Consider the following 21,890-nt stretch of genomic DNA (forward strand, 5'->3'; position numbering starts at 1 on the left):
CCCCCACTACACTGCTTACTAGGTCACCTGAACCTCAAACAGCACTTCCTGTGCCTCTGAACAGAATGGCATCTAACATCCATCTGGAGGTATTTCCTTTGGGAGTTATTCCCTTCTCCACACACCCCAACACCCAGTGCAGTCCATCACCTTCAGACTACCAGTTACCCATTTCATAACCACCCAGACTCCAAAACCCACTGCAGGCTGAGCAGGAAGTTTTTTTTTTAAAAAAAAATAACTACTACACTCAGAGTATGCATCCACTAGGGGCCCGACTTCCAAATCTAAAGCAGATATAGATGACAGTAAGATGCATAATATAAATTTATTCTGTGACATTTTCCTCATTGTAAGTATTTTAAAATAGATTAAAATACATTGATATTCCATGAAAGATACAAATCTAGAAAAATTCCGATATCTGTAATATACATGACTTGACCATGAATATCCATTTCTTGTTCATTTAGAACAGCATTTCTAAGAGTGGCACGGAAATGATGAGGACTGCTGTCTTCTTCACACCCCACGTCTCATACATTTTAGTTCAGCTTGTTCTTTTCTCAACTATGTACGTCAGTGGTATCTGTTCCTGCTTCTGAATGGGGGGAACATCCGTTTTCTGTTTCTTAACAGTGATGTTGAGGTCCTCTTTCTCTGAGTCTTCAAGAAAATGCTTCATGGTAAGCTGGAAGAGCAGCCGAGGGTCTGGTCCAGAGAGGGGTGGGCAATTACAGACCTCCCGAAGTTTGAGAGCCTACGAGGAAGAATACAATGCAGTTCCTCACATGGTCCGCACAAGACAACCCAAAGTAAAAGGACATGTCTGCGTGTTTACATAGACGCCAACTCAAGTATAACACGTGAAGAAGAACCACAGGTGAGTCTGTCATCACTCTCCACGATCTGATCCAGTGACCATCATTTTGAAAGCAGCAGTTGTCTGTGTAACAACAGCCACAGGGAGAGCTAACAAGTCTCCGAGAGAGCAAACAGCTTGATCACCCTTAGCAGATACTGAGAATAACGCCATATTAACAAGGCTCTGAAGCTCCTATAAGAGACTGTTTTCGACACAAGAAAAATAATAGAGCATCCATGACTGAACCCACTGAAGAAAAACATCAACAACAAAGTTGCTCACAGCTGTGACCTTCCAGGATGGCATAGATGCTAATGACAGAGACGGAGCAGAAAATCAAACTCCCAACAGTTTTTAACTCTAGGGAGAATAAAATGTTGTGGGGAAAGGAAGAGTAATTATAACGCGCTGTGTAACTCGGTTGTAACTGATGTTTATAGTTGAAAATACCAAATCTTGAATCAACCCAAATCACAATTTAATCATTTGGGAAAGAAGAGAGCAGCATGCGTGTGCATGTGTGTAGCCTGCTAGGGGTGAAAAGAAAGCTAGATCTAGTTCTCTGCAGTGGAGAATAAATAGAAGGCTTAAAAGTGGAACATTAGGCAACAGCAACAGAAGCATGCATTTACATATGCTGGGAAAACCCAAGAGAGCGTGTGACTGCATAGAGAGTCACTATTAAACAGAGCACAGTCTCAGAGTGCTACTGCACACAACCAGCCCCCCAAATGACCTAACTCTGTAGAGGACAGGAAGAAAGAAAGATAAACAGGCACGGAAGGTTTAAGGGCAGAGGGAAAAAAAAAAAAACCTCTGTATTCTATAGGTTGGATGTATACCACACCATGTGTCCAAAGCTATGGAATGCATAGAACCATGGATAAACTGGGTGTGGAAGGGAATGCCTATAACTACATCACTTAGGAGGGAGACTCAGAAAGATCAGAATTCCAGGGTTATCCTCAGCTACAGAATATGTTTGAAGCCAGCCTGAGATAGGGAGACCTTGTCTTGAATAATTCTTTTATATATATAAAGTTTCACAAATATTAAAAAAATCTATTCCTTTTCTTAAAAAGTAAAGTCGGATTGGAAATAAAAAGGCTGAAATGTTTGCTTTTGTCTAGTATGCTTTTATGCTAATGAATTTTGTACCACATACTTCTTTGAATGGCCTTTGTACTAAGTATATGCACTTTGGGAATGTTTGATCTCTTTCTTTAACTGCTAGAAAAACTATTCTTAATAATATGTCCTATTACTGTTTCCTTGCATGTGGACTGCTGCATTCTACTTCTTCTCAAGAAAATTATATTATATATCATATATATATATAAATTCTTTTGAATAGAAAGATTTATTTAATATATTGATAAAATATTTTTCTAGACTTTTTACTTTCTTTCTATATATTATATTACATTTCAATGTGCTAACATCTTTTTTATTTTATAAATCCAAATCTGTCATAGTAAATAAATCTTGATATTTCTTCAAAAGTGAGAATTTTTCCCATGTGCACCTAGAATATGCCTTTCACTGCCTTTATTTTCTGTTCAAATCTATGTATTGCATATAACACACACTTCATAAATGCAGGCTAGAATTTAAACTATGAATAATCATTTTAATAAATCCTGTAAAAATATTATGGAGAGTCTACAATGTATAAGAAAATGGAAAGATAATCCAATAACTAGAAAATACAGTTCCGAGAATCCTGAGGAAGACTGAAGGTATGCATGAAAGCAAGCCACCTTAAAGATTCCAAAGTGTCACGAGATCAACAGGTCTTGCTCTGAGCAGTAATTTACAAACATTATCTAAGCTTCTGTCTTAAGGCAAACCATTTTTTATTAGGAAAGTGTCAAGAGGAGAGGAGGGGAAAGGAGACAGGGCCTTACCACAGACATGGGTGAGGGGAAAGGAGGCAGGGCCTTACCACAGATACATGGGTGAGGGGAAAAAATGGCAGGGCCTTACCACAGACACATGAGTTCATAAAACATACCTTTGAAGGGTCTGCTAACCTAACAATGTATGGAGAAAAGCAAAGGTTAGATTCTTCTCTAAGCATGGTCACCTGGTCAGAATTGAAGCAAAGACTCCTAAGCACACTGCTATTTCTACATCCCCAGTTCTTGTGAGCATCTTTTGCTCACTGATAACTATGATTTCCTACAGCTAATATCGTCTAAGCATTGAAAGCATTATTCATTTCTACTGCAGAATGTCCTGTTTTTGCCTGTTGTTTCCTATTATTATATAGCCTAGGTCACTTTAGTATTCACTAGGTATCTCAGAAGCCGTGGAATCACCGGAGAGACCACAGAGAACAGGGGCCGCATGGTAGAAAACAATCAACAGGAAATAAGATCATTCTAGTTTGAGAAGGGAGAATGTCTGCATGGGAGACAGGCTATTTGATACTAAGGGAGCAGAAAAAGCCCCTTTGGGAAGGTGACATCTGGAACAGAGAAATCCACAACTGGGGGGAGAGGGGATCCATAAGGAGGAAACAAGCCTGGTGTGAAACTACTAGAACCAAGGAAAACTGTGGAGCAAGACAGGCAGTGATCAGAAGACCACGGGACTGAGCTGGAGAGTTTTTATCATCATTACACAAACTACAGTCACCTGGGAAGAGGGAACCTCAACTGAGGCCTGGCATCCATCCAGTTAGCCTGTGGGTGTGTATGTGGGACACTTTCTTGACTAATGATTGACATGGGAAGGTCCAGCCCACTATGGACAGAACCATTCCTGGATTATATAAGCAAGCAAGCTGAATGAGCCATAATAAGCCAGTAAGCAGCATTCCCATGAAGCCTCTGTTTCAGTCCCTGACCCCAGCCAGGTTCCTGCCTTGGCTCCCTTCAGTGATGGCTGTGACCTGTAGCCTAAATAAAACCATCCGGCCCCCAAACTCATTCTGGCCAGTGTTTCATCACAGCAACAGAAAGTAACTAGAACAGGGTAGATTCTCATTCTAAGTTACACGAGAAAACTCTGGAAAGTTCTAGGCAAGAAAATAACATGTAAAAGACAATTCTCGTACGCTGCAAATAGGTCATTAGTGGAAATAATGGACTAGGGAGAGAGGTTCAGGAACCCGGAGACGATGGTGAGGGTCCACGGAGATTCCTAATGCACACTGGAGGAAGTCCAAAGACTGTTGTGGACAGGATGCAGAAGAATAGGAAAGAGAAATCAAAGTCAGGACTGCATTTCAGCCCTCATGTGCCTGCATGATGCCACCTATGGATGTGAGGACAATTTAGTTGCTTGTGACAAATAATAATTGTGATATACACTGACTTGTTTGCTAATTAATGATCCCAACTCATAAATTTTAAAAGATGTTTTAATCAAATTGCTGAAACAAAGCCATTTGTGCTCATAAAATGAGACAGATAGTTGATGTCCCTTTTTATATTTTGATTCTAGAATTAATAAGTCACTAAGTAATTGTTCTCTGCACTTGTGGACAAAGTCGCCACAGTAAAGCCCCATTATGGCTCAGAGCCCTTGTCTTGCTTGGTTAATTTGCTGTGACTATATAGGTTCCTAAAATAAATTTTATTTGACTTACTGACACCTTACTTCTTTCCAACATTAGCCTAAGGAGGTTCATTCTAGCTTCCTGCCATTCTTATACTTAGCTGTGTCTACCGTGACAGCCCATACAGAAACATACACATACACACAACACCACATAAGCATACACGTACACACAACACCACATAAACATACACATACACACAACACCACATAAACATATGCACAACACCACATAAGCATACATATACACACAACACTGCAAAAACATATACATACACACAACACCGATAAATATACACATACATACAACACCACATAAACATACACATAACACCACATAAGCATACACATACACACAACACCACACATACACATACACACAACACCACACATACACATACACACAACACCACATAAACATACACATATACACAACACCACACAGTTTTTGAAACCAGGCTTCATGTCTATATACACATTCTAATTACTTCTGATTTTGACCTGAGCTACTACTAACTAATATCATTTGGCTAAAATGTCTCACCAAATATTTGCCTTATTTCTGTTATTTTAACATTAATAATAGTGAAAATTATATGTGTCTATGAAAATGGAAGCAAATTATGTCTGGTAAGAAGCCACTGTTCGCTGCCCTATGTGTAAAGCTGTTTTATAACTAGTTGTGTTTCTGTTGACTATGCTCTTATTTATCAGCCCCATGATGGCTGAAGGATAGCTAAAGAGGGAGGGAGAGGGGAAGGGAGAGACAAAGGGTGGATGGATCCGTTCCAGAGACTTAGAGGTCTACTGACAGAAGGAAGACAGCCACAGGCGGCAGGCCAAAACCCGAGTCTGCCGGAGGGAACCATTTTCTGAATCCTAACAACACCTTGCAGGTTTGAGAAATGCCAGAGTAAACAGCTGTTTCTTTGGATCTGCACAGTCCAGTGAACTCACAGAATTTATGGCCACTCCATTTGGAGTCAGCTCCCAACTCCTGGATTAGATAAAATCCCAGGCTCAATTCCCTCAGTAGAACTCCAGCTGGGTTAGCAGAGCCTGTGCTCCTCGTCCGCAAGACTACACAGAGGCCTTGGGTTTGTCGTGCTTACATCTCTTATATTATGGTTGCTAAATTCTCCTTTCCACTAGTTGTGACATTTTACCATGTTCCTCATTAATTAATGAGTTAAATAATATCTAAGGTATGTTCACTAAATATTTATTCAAATCAGAGTTACACATCAAAATATTTATCTTTCAAATCATTTATTTTTACAAACTACAATGGAAATTGAAGTCTGACTTATTTTTGAAATGGTCAAATTATTTTGAAATGGTTTTACTGAGAACTTTCAGTAAAAAAAAATAAACTAAAAGGCTGCTTTGACATAGGTAGGTTGCTCTCAGGGATGATAAGTAAGGCTAAGGTTTCTGAACAAAACTTTTTAGCCAACCCCTCCTACCAGAATGATGAAATCCTAGCCAGGCAGTGAGGCCTAGGCCTAGAACCCCAGCACTCAGAATGGAGAGCTGGGGAAACTGCCTCAAGTTCAAGGTCAGCCCCAGCACAGAGTGAAGCTCCAAAAACAAAGCAAACACAGAAGAGGAAGTCTTGTTATCTGTCCCAACACAGATGAATTTGAAGGGCACAGTGTGACCTCACATGGGGAACCAGAGGGCATGGTGACCACCAGGGCAGAGAAGAGATGGGGAGCTGCTGGTCAGGAACCACATTTCAGTGGGATGAAAGGAGGAAGTGTGTAGCAGACGGCACCACCAGTAACAGTGCACACCTGGAACGGCCACGATGTGAACATGAGCTGTCACCGAGGTGACGGACCCGCTTGTTAGCTGGACCTGACACTCCACGATGTGTACAAACATCGTGCATCTTGTTATATCCCATAAAAACATTTCAAAAGGTTAAAAAGGCATGAGCAATGAGCGCACAAGTATTTTGTTTCTTAAAGGTTCTGGCTGCATTTATTTCCACTAACAACTGAAGTATGAACCAGCTGCTGGCATACACTGGGGTCTTTCTACAAACTACACATCGAGTGAGACGGAAATATTTATACGTAACATATAAATGGTAACTAAGTGAAAGGAGAAAGGAGAAAAAAAAATAATGCCAGAAGGGCTTTGTGATTAGATTAAAAGAGCCCACTGGAAACAGAGAGCAAGATATTTCGGGGGCCACCTCCATTTTAAACACACACCATTACTCCTTCTTGTCTTAGCCTTCAAAGTAATTTTTTCTAACAGTCCATTCACTTAGCCATAATGTTGTTTGTTAAGGTTTTAGACAACGTTAGTGCCGGTCTTCCTGGCTTCTTAGGATTCAGAGGCTGATTCAATCATAGTAGCTGCTGCTTGCTTCCTCAACACTCTCCATGCCAGACAAAATGAGATTCAGCAAGGTGAGCAGTGTATGTTTTTACACATGGCCAACAATGACATTTCATGGTAATTCTAAACACTTATATTCTCTGCTCATGAGATGCACAATATTAATGATTTATTCATTTGTTTTATCCAATTACAAATGCATAAGAATGATTTACACATGAGTTCAAATTCCCAGCTGCCTGAAAGTTTAAAGGATTAAAACTAAAATGAGGTTAAAATGAATGCATTTACAGCCTGCTACCAAGTGATTCTCGTGCCTAGAGATGGAATGGTGTTTACAATTAAAATACTTAGAAACAAATCCTATTCAAATTATGGTTATAATTATATAACCTTAACAGCGATTCCAAATTAAATGTTTTCTAGCTCTTCTACGACTGCCCACCCCGTCACCCTCATGAAGAGCAGTGGCAAGGAGAAAGAAACCCAGCAGGAACACAGAGAAAACCAACCTGAAAGATTTGATTTTTAAATAAACCTTTCAACAAAATGTCTGTTATTCACACTGATTCATATTTTATACTTAACTAAGGTATTTCTTTCAAGGACAAATTATGATGTACATAAACTCCAAGTCTAAATGGCGTAGCTGTAACTCTGAAGCTCACAAGAAACATCAACAGGTTGACATAACATCTGCTCTGCAGTTGTCACCCGAGTTGTTATGGTAACCAAAATATGTGGAATATGTTTCCTGAATCTAACTGATTATTTCAAGTAAATAAAATTATATCATATCAGCTAGCCAACAACAAATAATATTATTACTACAAACCTATATTTATCACTTTCATATACTAGTGGATCACATGATTAACTAAGCATTTATACATGTTGGTTTCCCCCCTGAAATTCACATTAAAAAAATAGTAAGTGCATTTTCCCCCTCAATTTGATGGTACTATCTTGACTCAAAAACAAAATTAAGAAGTCAGTGTGGTGGCACAACGCCAGCACTGGGGAGGGAGGAAGGTGGATCTCTGAGTTTGAGGCCAGCCTGATCTACATAGCGAGTTCCAAGATACCCAGGACTACATAGAGAGATCCTAGATAAAAAAAAAAAAAAAAAAAAAAAAAACCAAAACAAAACAAGGAAGGGAGCAGTTTGTTCTCTGAACAATATGATGTCAAATTCCTACAGAATAAAGCGAGTGGACAAGTCGGGACACCGTGTCCCAGTCTCTGTTCAGGACCCTCCATGAAGATCTCACCTTTGAGCAAATCCAGAGACCTCGCTGGGACCACCTACTCTAGCCATCCCACTTCAGTTTATTTTTTAAACCAATGAGTATGTGTGTGTGCAGTGTGCACGTGTATGTGTGTGTACGTGTGTGTTCGTGAATGCAGACAGAGGGACCTGTCTGGAGACAAAGGGCATTCCCAGTGTTGATCCTCACCTTATTTAAAAAGGGCCTCTTCTAGTTCAGTACTGAGTACACCAGGCTAGCTGGCCTGAGTTTCTGGGGATTCTCCTGTCTCTGCCTCCAAATCACTGGAGCAGTGCTGGGACTGCAGACTATGCTCAGCTTTACACGGGTTCTGGAGATCCAAACTAGCAGTTTCATTCTTCCACGGCAAACAGCTGACCCCTGAACCATCTCCCCAACCCTAGCTACTCCATTTCAACTGCTTTTCCAACAACCCTCCCACCTCTGCTCACATATTAGCTGCCCACACAAGAATCAGTTGTTTCCCCAGAAACTCATATTTCAAAGTCTTAGCCCCCAGTATGTACACATTTGGGAACAGAGACTACAAGAAGGTAATTAAGGATAAATTAGGCTATCAGTATGGGATCCTTACCCAACAGGACTAGAGTCTTTACAAAAAGAGACTCCAGACAGCCTCATCTCTCACATCTCCCCTGCTGGCCAACTCCTTCAATAGAGACTGGGCTTGATGAGGGTGAGGGTGGATGAGGGTGAGGGTGAGGGTGAGGGTGGGTGAGGGTGAGGGTGGATGAGGGTGAGGGTGAGGGTGGATGAGGGTGAGGGTGGATGAGGGTGAGGGTGAGGGTGGGTGAGGGTGAACATGTCTATGCTATTCCTATCACTTACAAGACTTACAGCATAGTTAATCAAGACCTAAGTCATAGTTATTCAACATCAACATAGTGATTCAAATTCAACATTTAATATATCTTAATGTTGATAAATTATATCAAAAAATAATATATTTCATAATGGCATTCTAAGAATCTGATAAAATAGATATAATCCTTAGCATTTGAAATTAAATGTTAAAGTCGTGAAAATTTATGTTCCCATCAAAGAACCACAATGTCTTGCTCTCTTGGTTTTTTCCCCAAACATCTGAATCACAGTTGGTTCTGTCCTCTCTCTGAGGAAGCACAGAGGACCTCTACTGTGAATAACCCACCCACCCTTCACCTTGTTCTCTACTCAGTTCCTAGGTGAACTTACGGATTTCACCAGTTCTACTAGCTCTGCAGGGTGCCACTGAAAACAGTGTCTGCTGCAAACCGTTTTGAGCACCAGTGCCCTGGACCTTAGAAATGTGTCTGACTATCCAAATGTCAGGGGACAGAAGCCTTAGTAAAATTCAACCCTGTACACATTTTAGAAAAATAATCCCAAGTAAATAAGAATGTAGTCTTGCCAGGTAGTGATGGCACACACCTTCAGTTCCAGCACTCGGGAGGCAGAGGCAGGTGGATCTCTGTGAGTTTGAGACCAGCCTGGTCTACAGAGCAAGTTACACAGTAAAACTCTGTCTCAAAAAAAAAAAAAAAACCAAAACAAAAAAAAAAACAAACAAAACAAGAAAAAAAAGAAAAAGATTGTAGTCTTTAGTGGTGTGCAGGAACACATCTTCCATACATGGCTGCTTTCTTCCATTATAGAATCAGACATAGGAGAGCAGCCCATTCCAATCTTTATAACTGTGTGTTCTAATTAACAGTATACCCTTGTACTAACTATCATTCTCGCTTCAACCACTGAATTATTCCCAATGTTGTAGTAGAGTTTTATTGCTTTCAAATTGAATTTAATCACTTGGGGGAAAAATATAAGAAATTTACCTGCAGTTTTCAAATTAAATTTCTGTACTGGGATGGTTTATTTTTAGAAAAAAAAAAAAAAAGACCTCCCCTGCTTTCCTTCCTCACTGGCTCCCAATAACATTTGTTTCTCCAGCCATGTTCCCTGTGCTCTCTAATCAACTCCTTCCTGTTTCACAGAACTCCCTAAAACACATCTTTTTTTTTTTTAACCTGTTTTAAGATCCTCAGGGATTTGATGGAATGACAGCTTCAGAATTTAGGGTAGGCTTCAAATCACAGCTGGCTGGTAGAATCTGTTATCTAGTTTTAACAAGCCACACAGTTTAGAATTAAACTGAGTTAAAATGAAAAGAACTTGTGTGTGTCATGACTTTAGAGACAAGTCACAACCTCCCCAGGGCTTCTAACATCTGGGGTCTTCGCTGGCCCTCAGTATAATCAATTACAGGTGAAACACATACTTCCCAGTTTAGGTGAGCAATACTACAGATTACATCAGGTAAACTTCACTACTATTTTTGCTATGTTTTTCCTTCATGTTAAGGATCCAAATATTTGATTCAGATAAAAGGTGCTAATCAACCAATGTTTGTGCCTCTCAGACTTTACATGCTGAAATCCTAATACCCAGGTGATAGCCTTATAAAATGAGGCCTTGGGCTGGAGAGATGGCTCAGAGGTTAAGAGCATTGCCTGCTCGTCCCAAGGTCCTGAGTTCAATTCCCAGCAACCACATGATGGCTCACAACCATCTGTAATGGGGTCTGGTGCCCTCTTCTGGCCTGCAGGCATATACACAGACAGAATATTGTATACATAATAAATAAATAAATATTTGAAAAAAAATAAATAAATAAAATGAGGCCTTTAAGGTGTGCTCAGAGTGTAAAGGTCAATCCCAATGGGATCAGTGTCTCCTTAAAAGATGTTCTATTCCTAGCCTTTAATCCCAGCACTTGGGAGGCAGAGGCAGGCGTATCTCTGTGAGTTCGAGGCCAGCCTGGTCTACAAGAGCTAGTTCCAGGACAGGCTCCAAAGCTACAGAGAAACCCTGTCTCGAAAAAACCAAAAAAAAAAAAAAAAAAAAAAAAAAAAAGATGTTCTATTCCTAACATAGTGACCCATGCCTACAGTCCCAACACTGCGGAAACCGACACAGGAAGATCTCAAGTTCAAGAACACCTTCATCTCCAGAGCGAGGGCTCTGACTTCAAATACAGTGATAAATAAATAAAGGACGGAAGGACGGACGGACGGGCGGGCGGGCGGGCGGATGGATGGATGGACAGATGGATGGACAGATGGACAGATGGACAAAATGACTCCAAAGCCTTCTCTTCCTACTTCACCATGTAAGGTTATACTAGGAGACAGCCATCTATCAACAGGAAACTGGATCCTTACAAGACATCAATCTTGATCTAAGATTTTCCAGTTTCTGAATTTACAAACCAATCCCCACTGTTTCTAAGCCACACAGAGATGGAAGTGTAGCTCAGGTAGTAGAGTTCCTGCACAGCATGCATGAAGCCTGTGCTGGATCCCAGGACTGTACAAAGCAGGTGGAGCAGCACAGGGGCTGCACTCAGCACTCTGAGCTCAAGGTCAGCCTCAGAGTTCAAAGTCAGCCTGTACACAAAAGGTCAAAGTCAGCCTAGGCTCATATAGCTGTCTCAGACAAACAAACAAAAAATTTGACAAGAGCCAGCCATGAGAGAGCACATCTTTAAATCCAGCACCTGGGAGGCAAAGGCAGAAACAGGGGATCTCTGTGAATTCTAGGCCAGGCTTGTCTACACGGTAAGTTCAAAGTCAGCCAGGGCAATGCAGTGTGACCTTGGCTCAAAAACAAACAAACAAAAACTACAAATCAAAACTAGAGTTGATACCCATTTAATCCAAAACTTATATACAGCTTATTAACAGACATTTTAAACCAAAAGTTGAAGAAAAAAACAAATTATAACCAACATATTGAAAAAAAAGTTGTTTTCTTTTCCCTTTTTGCTTATTCTTTGAGACAGGGTCTCATGTAGTCCATGTTGACCTCAAACTCATTGTGGAGCTGGGGTTGACCTTGAACTCCTGATTTTCCTGTCTCCACCGCCCAAGCGCTGGTACATCTAGTGTGTATCATCACAGTTTATGGGGTGCTAGAGATGCAATCAGGAGTTTTCTGTACGCTAGGCAAGCACTCACCAACTGAACTATATTTCCAGGCCCAACTAAAGTTTTAAAATATTACCAAATTAGTTACAGAGTCAGACACTAAAGAGTTAGACCTTCACATTGAAAAAACTCAGCTGTACATAGCAATTTACTCCCCAAGTGCTGTGGGATTCCCCTCTGTATGCTGTGAATACCATTGGTTAATAAATAATAAAGGTCAGGGCAGACTAGAGGTAGACGGGGGGGGGGGGGGGCGGTACTAAACTGAATGCTGAGAGAAAGAAGATGAGTCAAGGAGAAGCCATGTAGCCCTGCCAGAGACAGATACCGAACAGAACCTTGCCAGTAAGCCACAGCCACATGGCAATACACAGATTAACAGAAATGGGTTAATTTAAGATATGGGCTAGCTAAAAAGACATTTACTCTATTGGCCAAACAGTATTGCAAATAATAGTTTCTGAGTGGTTATTTCAGGACTGAACAGCCGGGAACAAACCTACTATACTCAAGACTTGTGGGTAAATAGGGCTTTCCTTTTCAGTCCAAATCTGTGAAAGCCAATAATTGATAATTATAGTAACCAAAATAATTGCACATTAAAACTCACTTTTTCTATACTTTAAAATTAACAGGACTAGCAGGGCTAACTCACCGGTGATCTGGGCTAGCTCACCTGTGGTATAAGTCTGTCCAAGTGCTCAGCTCGGTTCCCATGAGAAGGGTGTGTTGACAGCCACTCTGGCAACTTTGGGTAGCCATGAAGACGCTCTGAAAACTCCATCTGCTGCCAAAATACTGAGCTGGCTCTTACGTCCACACATGCCTAAACACAGAATTAATAAGGCACACAATGAGCTTAGTTACCACAACTTTAAAAACAAATAACTCAGCCAGGTATCCAAAAGGCTGAGAAAGATGAGGGAGAAGAAAGGGAGAGAGAAAGGAGGGGGAGAGAGAGAGAGAAGGAAAACACATTTAAGTTTACTTTTGTGTCACTACATGTTTTGAAAATATTCTACTTTTATCATCATTTTAATGAAAGAATCTGTTCACCACTTAAAAGAAGGAATCCTCAAGCTGGGAACCACACTCAGCAGTAGAGTAGCAGGCCTAGCAGACACTAGGATCTGGGTTTGCTCCAGGGTTGCAAACAGAATGAAGAGAAGAGCACAGCTCACACAGCACAGCACTGCAGCAACACAAGCCTCACTCCTAGCCTGCAAACATTTTCTGAACGGCTGACACTGGAAACACGTAGTAAGGGGAAAATCTTCCTCATCAATTAACTTTTCTACTAAAAATAATCTACACTTAAGAAACTTTACACCTAATGATACACTTAGAAAAAAATTAAACAAACATGTAGAAAATAGTTAATATGAAGGTATATCAATCTGTCCAATTTTCTCAACTACATGAAAAAAAATACATTTAGGCCAACCAAGACACACTATTTTTTAAAGGATGCATATGAATATAGTATACATATGTAAACTCATGTCCACACCCTTGAATACACAGAACACCATGGAAGGCTATTTAAGAACTGTTAATGGTGTAGCTCCGGGAACATAATTCAAGTATTTGAGTTGGGAAGGAAATAAGAGTTTAATTCTGAACTATATTTAACTATTTGTAATAAAAATTCTTTTTAAGCTCCCCATACAAGGACTTGGAGGTTTTTTTAGAAATCTGTTCAATTTTCTTCACATCTTAATTTACTCTTTCTTTAAGAACTAGAAAAATTGTGTTTGCATTTCCTATTTTACTGAATAAATTAAGAACAAAATTCTATCAGATTGGTCAAAATGTGGAACCAAAAAGCCTTAAATTGTGTGACTGTGATACCTAAAACGTGACAAATGCCACAGGTTGTGTTGCTGGTTTTATGTGGACTCGACGAGGCTAGAGTCACTTGGGAAAAGGAACCTCAATTGAGAAAATGTCCCCACCAGACTGTCTTGTGGGCCAGCCTTTGAGGCATTGCCTTGGTTGATGATTAACGTGGAAGGGTCCAGTCCCTTATGGGTGGGATCACCCCTGGGCTTGTGGGTGCTATAAGAAAGCAGGCTGAGCAAACCATGATGAGCAAGCCAGTAAACAGCACCCTCCATGGCCTTGGCATCGTTTCTCCATCCAGGTTCCTGCCCTGCTTGACTTCCTGCCCGACTTCCTTCCATGATGACTGTGATATGGAACTGTAAGCTGGAAAAACCTTTTCTCCTCAGGTGGCTTTTGGTCATGGCGTTTATCACAGCAATAGAAACCTAACCAAGACACACACTCAACAGCCAGTCAACATCTATGCTGCCTCACAGCTCATAAAACACTAAGATATCTTCTAAGGTTGGGAAATAAAGAGGAAGAAATGATCTGAAATTCATTTTCAATGCTCAAATCAATGCAATTCTTCTTCTTCTTCCTCCTCTTCTTCTTTTTTTTTTTTTTTTTTTTTGGTATTTCAAGACAGAGTCTCTCTGTAGTTTTAGACCCTGTCATGGAACCATGGAACTAGCTCTTGTAGACGAGGCTGGCCTTGAACTCATAGTGATCCACCTGTCTCTGTCTCCTGAGTGCTGGGATTAAAGACATGTACCACCACTGCCCAGCCAGTGCAATTTTTTAAGCACATTAAGGTCTCTAGGTTTAAAAGAACCCGAGGAACAGCTGGGCAAATGTGTCAGAGAGCAAAAATGCTAGTCATAAAGGTCTCACTTCCCAAGTTCAAGGCACAGAACCTGAATAAAACCCTAGATGCAGTGACATCATCTGTAATCCAGTGAGACTGCAGACAAGAAAATCACCTGGAAAGGTGTGGGCCAGCTGGCCTGGAACAGGCAGCACCACACAGAAACAAGAGAAACCCTGCTCAACAAGGAAGACAGAGACACAGCTCCTGAAAATTGTCCTCTGATGGCACAACGTTAGTGCTGCTGTCTGTGCAGGCCTGTGCACAAGCACACCATGCATGCATACATACACACAAATATATCCTAATAACAGATATGCACATTCATGGTTATGTATATCTGAACAAAATAAAAGCATGATTTTAGGATTTTTTTACCTTACAAATGTTAACTAAAGAGAAGTAAAATATTACCTGTTCAATCTAAGTAACAAAGTTGAAAGCAATACTTAAAATATTTGATATGTAGAAATAGATTAAAAAAAACTATCCCAGTAGATAGCAAAAGCATTTCAAACTAAAAAAGCTTCACACCACTCTGTTTGTCACTAGCTGACCCAGGAGTGCATCGAAGAACACTGTAAAAGCTAGGCAGGGTGTTTCTCTGAAGCAGACGTCAGTAGGAAGACACAAGGACAACCAAAAATAAAAAAAAAATCATTGGGTTTGGATGTAGCTCAGCTAGAAGAGAGCCTCAGACCCTGAGTTTTATCCCCAGAACCTCTTACTGGACACAGTGATCATACCTGTAATCCTACATTTTGGGAAGCTGACAGGAATGTCAGAAGTTCAAAGTCATCCTTAGTTACAGACCAAATTTGAGGCTAGCCTGAGCTACATGAGACTCTATATTAAAAAAAAAAAAATAAGGAACAAAGAATATCAAAGCACTTTGAAAAGAAACTGACAGAGAGTGCTCCAAAAACATTAAAAATGGAACCCATATGATTCAGCAATCCTTCTATGCAGTGTTTACCCAAAAGTTAAAAACAGGATCTCAAAGATAAACTAGCATTCCCTATTCATTACTAAACTACTGACAGTGTGCTTTCCGGCAAGAGCTGGAAACAACACACATGCACACACACGCATGCACACACGCATGCAAACACAAGCATGCATGTACGCACGCATACACACACAATAGACCTCTACAGACCATGGAACATGCACACACAAACAAATACATACATAAATAAACAAATTAATAAAACAACACCTAATGAGCTAAAGATGGCTCAGTGGTTAAGAACACTTGTTGCTCTTCCAGAGGATCCAGATTAGAGTCCCAGCACCCTAAAGGTAGCTCACAACTGCCCACAATTCCAGTTCCAGAGGATCTAAAGGTCTCTTCTGGATTATGTGGACATAACACAGACAAGGTGCATAGACACATACAGGTAAAACTCAAACACATAAAATAAAAATTTTAAAACTCTCCTTTAAAAAAAGAGAGGATCTCTCTATGTATCCCTGGCTTTCCTGGAACATGATCCTAAAGTAGACTGGCCTTGGACTTACAGAGATCTGCCTGCCTCTTCCTCCATGATTTTATATAATGTTTGGCATAAAATCTTTTTTTAAAAATACTATCTAATAAAAGAGTGTGTGTTTACCAAGATTGTGGGTACAAATGAAGAAAAGATAAAGCTCTCTCTAAACCACCTTTCCTTCTTCAAAGAGCCAGTGGTGACCAAAGTCCCAGGGAACATAAGGGACAGATGTGGGTGGGAAATGCATCCTAGAATGCTGCAGGACTGGGTGATGTTGAGACCGTAGGGCTTATAACCAGTGAGGCAAGGGGTTGAGACCCCATCTTCTTTTTTTTTTTTTTTTTTGTTTTGTTTTTCGAGACAGGGTTTCCCTGTAGTTTCTAGAGCCTGTCCTGGAACTAGCTCTTGTAGACCAGGCTGGCCTCGAACTCAGAGATCCACCTGCCTCTGCCTCCCGAGTGCTGGGATTAAAGGCGTGCGCCACCACCGCCCGGCTTCCATTGTGAACTTTGTTGAGTGATGGTATTTCACATCAATTTACTGAGCAGATGGGGAGAGCAAGGGACTGAGCCACAATCTTGACTCCAGCAGTCAAGAGCCAGTCAGTACCCCGAACCAACAATTCAGTCTCCAAGGCCACCAGATTCACCTCTGAAATTTAACACTGCAGATCATCAGGATGAAAAGCAGCCCGTTCAGAACCCAGAACACAATGCTTCTGTCCTCCTTTCCCTGGGGAGGAGCAGGAGCTTGTGGTAATTACACGACACTATGTGCAGTCCTAAGAGATGGTGCTGTGAATCATAAACAAATAAGGATCTAGTCAAGTCCAGATTAAAGTGATAACATGCGTGAAGATGCAGTAAGAGACAGGGACACGGAATTTATATTCAGCAGGATGTGATATCCATAAGGCACACAGTACTGCCCTTAAAACCTGAACATTTCCCGAGGCCAACACAACATCAAAGAAAGATTAAGCCCTATCCCACCTATGAGTAAAATGTTCCCTGCAAGTACAAACTGAAGAGGGCTCTGGACTTCATAATTCTATGCATTCACCTCTCCGACTCCTGCCAGCCATCACCCCAAGAAGGAAAAGCCTGGTGTTAGAAGTTTAGAGTTTATTTTGAATGCCAGTAGCACTGTTTATCTAAACCAGATGCCCTGGCATCCCCTCTGTATTGCACAGACATGTGTAGGACATGAGACAGTATTAGAAAGGACTGCTACAGAGGGGACAAGAGCTGGGAGAATACAGTTTGAATGCTATGATATTTGAAGGGAACAAAACACATAACCACGGGCATGTTTCAGAGGTGATGCTGTGGAAGACAAACCTGTTCCCAGCAGCCTGGAAGAAAGAAGTCCCACATCCCCCATGAACGCACCTCCTCCTGGAGTGGGAAAGACCCACCCTCGGGGGAGATGTGCCACAGTGTCTGACCTCTCCACTTTCCAGTGTCATCTGTAAAACCAGGCAAATGCCAGGACCTGCACCTCACAGGCTGAGTGAAGAACAACTCACACACCCGCTCAGGACAGGGCCCAGCACACAGGAACTATGACTGAGGCCAACTGTCAACACCGCCACTGGCAGTGTCACCTGTGCTGTCCTCAGCATCTACAGGGAGCCAGCTCCCTTGTCTGCATGCATGGGCTCAGGGCATCTCCTGTCACACTCCCTCGCATTCTCTAAGTCACTGGATCCCTACACACTGTTTTTCCAATCAATAATTTCAAACTGTTCTTTCCCAACTGAGTGTGGATAAGGTACTTGTAGCTAAATCAGTCTCAGAATTTGTCAACGGAAAAAAAATTCATTTATCAAAAACACTTGTGTATGCCAAAATGGGAGAAATGGGCTCTTGTTATTTTGTGGCTCCATAACTTTAAAGTCCTTGCCCAAGTGTTCTGCATTTTTTTGATTGCCATTGTGTTAGTTCACCAATCAGCAAAGCTGGCAAAGTTTTCAATAAATTTTACACATATTTCTTTCTTATCTCGTGTAGCTCAGTACTCAACACAACGCACATCATAACAGCTACAAATCAAATTAATATTCTCTGTGGGGAATGGGTTCAAAATAAGATTTGGGTATAATGTATGTGCTGGGGAAGTTACTTTATAGCACATCTATGAAATAGAACTTTTTCATTTGATGCTTACTCATTCTTAAGTGGCTAACCTAAGAGCCCACACAGTCATCCAAGCACAACACAAAGACAGTTCACTGTGGGAAGACTCAGTACTAACCTGGACAAGGGCCGGGAGTCTTGTTACTAACCAAATATGCTACTAGGGAAATCACGTCAGCACTTTGGACTCTAGCCTCCCTACCTGTAAAAGGAGAAGTTGAGTTAAATTAGCTCCAGTTTTCCTCCCAGGTCCAAAAGCGTATGTTTTTATATTTACATGAAGTTTTAAGTTTGGGTTCTTATTTTGTGATAGAGGATTCTGCTGTTACCCACTTCTCTCGCTAGATGGTGCTACGAACATAGCTATTCTGGATCATCCATGGAAAGCAACAGAGCTTCCAGAAGGGTCCTTAGCAGCTCTGGGGCTGGACAATCCCTCCCAGTGAGGGCTCTCAAACCACACCAGTGTATTTATTATCCTTAGTCCCCACCCACTAAACGAAATAACACATCCACACGTCCCCTGGCTCTGTAATAATCAAAAGCAATCATACATAATGCCCTCCAAGGACCCTGCCCCCAGTTTAGAAGCATTAAAAGAAAATTAGCTTTCTTTTTTTAGATTTCAGTACAGATACTCAAAAATGAATATAGATGGTTTGGTTGCTTGTGAAATTAAAAAATAAGTCATTTCTAAATGACTGACTGCAAAGTGTCAAAATTTCCTTACAAAGACAAATGAACAAATACATCAACAAAATCAGTCTTTTGTCCAGCTGATTTGAACCATTTATTCATCTCAGTTTACAGCAGACTACAAGTCAACCGCTAATTTTAAATTAACCATTCTAATAATTTTTAATAATAACTCAAAGCTCTCCAAAATGAAATTTTAAACTATAAAAACATAAGCATGTAAAATTAACTTCTTCACAGTCAATAGTAGAGAAGCAGCAGAAAGAATCTTTAGGAAAAGATAGATTCTTGCTTGAAAGTCTCTCAAATATAATTTCATTTCAGTGAATTTCCTATGTTCTGTTTAGGCCTTGACCTTGAATGTTCACCAATCCAATGGGACAACACAGGAGCAACAAATTCACCTCCCAGAAACAGTTCCCCTTGACCACACTCTCAAGTCCCAGACAGAAAGGTAATGGCAACTTACAGCAGCAAGACCAACCATGCAATGTGGGTGTGTCTGTCCCTGGTTCAACACCTTTGTTCTCTTTTAATGTGTGACAAAGGAAGCTAAGCTATAATCATAATTATAAAGAAATCTAAGCATAATTTGGCAATGTGATGGGAATTACAGGGCAGGGCTGGGGAGTTTGCTCAACTGCTTCACACATACATAAAAGCACCTAGTCTAGCCGGGCGGTGGGGATGCAGCACTCGGGAGGCAGAGGCAGGTGGATCTCTGTGAATTCGAGGTCAGTCTGGTCTACAAGAGTGAGTTCCAGGACAGGCTCCAAAGCTACAGAGAAACCCTATCTCAAAAAACAAAAACAAAAACAAACAAACAATCAAAAAAGCACCTGGTCTATAAATGTCCAAAATAGGGTACAGGGTACAGAGTATCGGGCACAGGGTACAAGGCACAGGGTACAGTGCATAGTACACAAGGCACAAGGTACAGGGTACAGTACATAGGACACAGGTCACAGGGTACAGAGTACAAGGTACAGGGTACAGTGCATAGGACACAGGGTACAGGGTACAGGGTACAGGGCCCAGGGCCCAGGGTATAGACCACAAATAGAAACCAAGCTCAAGACACCCAGACTAGGACTTTAAGTAGAAGCATCACTAGCCTCTTTCTTTTCAGAGAGAAAACAGAGAGTTAAGTAACCTGCCTAGGGTCACATGCAAGAAATCAGAGTTCCAAGATCTCTGTGACACCCAAAGTCCCTGCCGCTGAGCTCAGAGTTTAAAGTCCTTAATATCATGAAGTCACTGCCCACCTTCTCCTCCCCATCTTGTTGTGGATGTTCCTAAACTCTCTGTATTTTAGCCACAGGGAGATTTCAATTCCCAGAACGGGCATTGTTTTCCTTACCTTTGACCACACTGTTTTCATAGCAAATCCCCCAAGACTCCCCCAGCACCACACCAGGATAACTGTCTCAGAGAGCTCTGCTCTAGATGCTTCTTTCTCAGTCCCCTTCCTGGGCTGTCATTTAACCTGGATACAAGTTCTACCATTCTGTTGCCTCTTCCATGGGATGAACCTGCCTGTATGTCTCTCCCGTGATGCTCTAAGCTTGTTAAAAATTATTAATTGATCATATCTGTCTCCTACAAACATTCTGACTTCCAATCACCTGGCAGATAGCAGGCATGCAGCAAATACATATTCAGTTAATAAATGAAAATCATATTATAGAGGAGGGCTACCACCTGGGTCTGGATCAGACTACTGTAATGTCAAAAGAAAAAAAAAGGTCCATCAGAATTAGAGGTCTGTCAGCCAGGTACTGAGTAGAAATCTAGAGACCAACACTGGCTCACCAGACCTGCTTTATTATGTGTAGTTGGGTAGCAAGTTGAATGGAGGGGAGGATGAATGTAGTCAAGGAAAGCTATAATGAAGTTTCTGCAGAACTTCATTCCAGTAAAGGATGCTAGCAGTGGAAACGGGAACATACTGAGACATACTTTATAGAAGGAACTGCCAGGACTTCGTGAAAGATCAGATTTAAATCTTAAATGAGAAAGGATGACGACAGGCTGCAGGCATTTAGAACAATACTGAACACAAGATAGAACATCTGACAGGGAAAGGAGCAAACTGGAAGAAAGTGGGCAAAACTCCAGGATTCAGTATTGAATACACAGACTTAAGATCCTTGTGGGCGCCGGGCGATGGTGGCGCATGCCTTTAATCCCAGCACTCAGGAGGCAGAGGCAGGCGGATCTCTGTGAGTTTGAGACCAGCCTGGTCTACCAGAGCTAGTTCCAGGACAGGCTCCAAAGCCACAGAGAAACCCTGTCTCGAAAAACAACAACAAAAAAAAACAAAACAAAAAAAAAAAAGATCCTTGTGGGCTGGAGGAAGCGGCAATGGGCGTGCACAGGCAGAAAACTGGTGCCTCGGGAACTTGAATTGTATTGACTGAATGAGAAATGTCCAAGTCCATCACCCAGGTGGTGAAAGCTCATGCAGAAAAGTAAATATAACATGTTCAGGATCACACAGCTAACCGGAAAGGTGGAATCCCAAACATGGGTGATCTAGCTCAGCAGCCATGCTACTGTTGGGACTCAGTGTCCTTGGCAGGTGATTCCTCCACTCCACCAGTACCTAAAAAGGGTTTAGACTTTGATTCTCACCTCACTTGTAGAAGCAGGTTATTAGGTGTGGGCATTGAGGGTGTACAGCCTGGTCTCACTTCCTGTCTACTTTCTGCTTCCTGACTGGGGACACAGTATGATCAGCTGCCTCATGTTCTTACCTCCATGCTGGACTGTATCCACCATGATTGTATCTCCTTGAACCATAAGCTAAAAGCCAACAACAACAACATCTCCCATA

General features: G+C 41.3%; 1 protein-coding gene across 2 annotated transcripts in view; it reads right to left on the bottom strand.

Moving 5' to 3' along the window:
- Positions 1-309: 309 nt before the first annotated feature.
- The window catches only part of Oma1 (OMA1 zinc metallopeptidase), a 52,905-nt gene continuing 31,324 nt past the window's right edge, over positions 310-21,890 (bottom strand). For both annotated transcript variants that reach the window (XM_038332858.1, XM_038332859.1), the window contains exons 8-9: positions 12,712-12,861; positions 310-760 (exon numbers count right to left, since the gene is read on the bottom strand). In XM_038332858.1, the coding sequence (XP_038188786.1) occupies positions 551-760; positions 12,712-12,861 (360 nt within the window). In that variant the 3' untranslated portion in view covers positions 310-550. The remainder of the gene's footprint in view (positions 761-12,711; positions 12,862-21,890) is intronic.

Source organism: Arvicola amphibius, chromosome 6 (assembly GCF_903992535.2).
Source record: "Arvicola amphibius chromosome 6, mArvAmp1.2, whole genome shotgun sequence".
In the NCBI taxonomy this organism is placed as follows: domain Eukaryota; kingdom Metazoa; phylum Chordata; class Mammalia; order Rodentia; family Cricetidae; genus Arvicola; species Arvicola amphibius.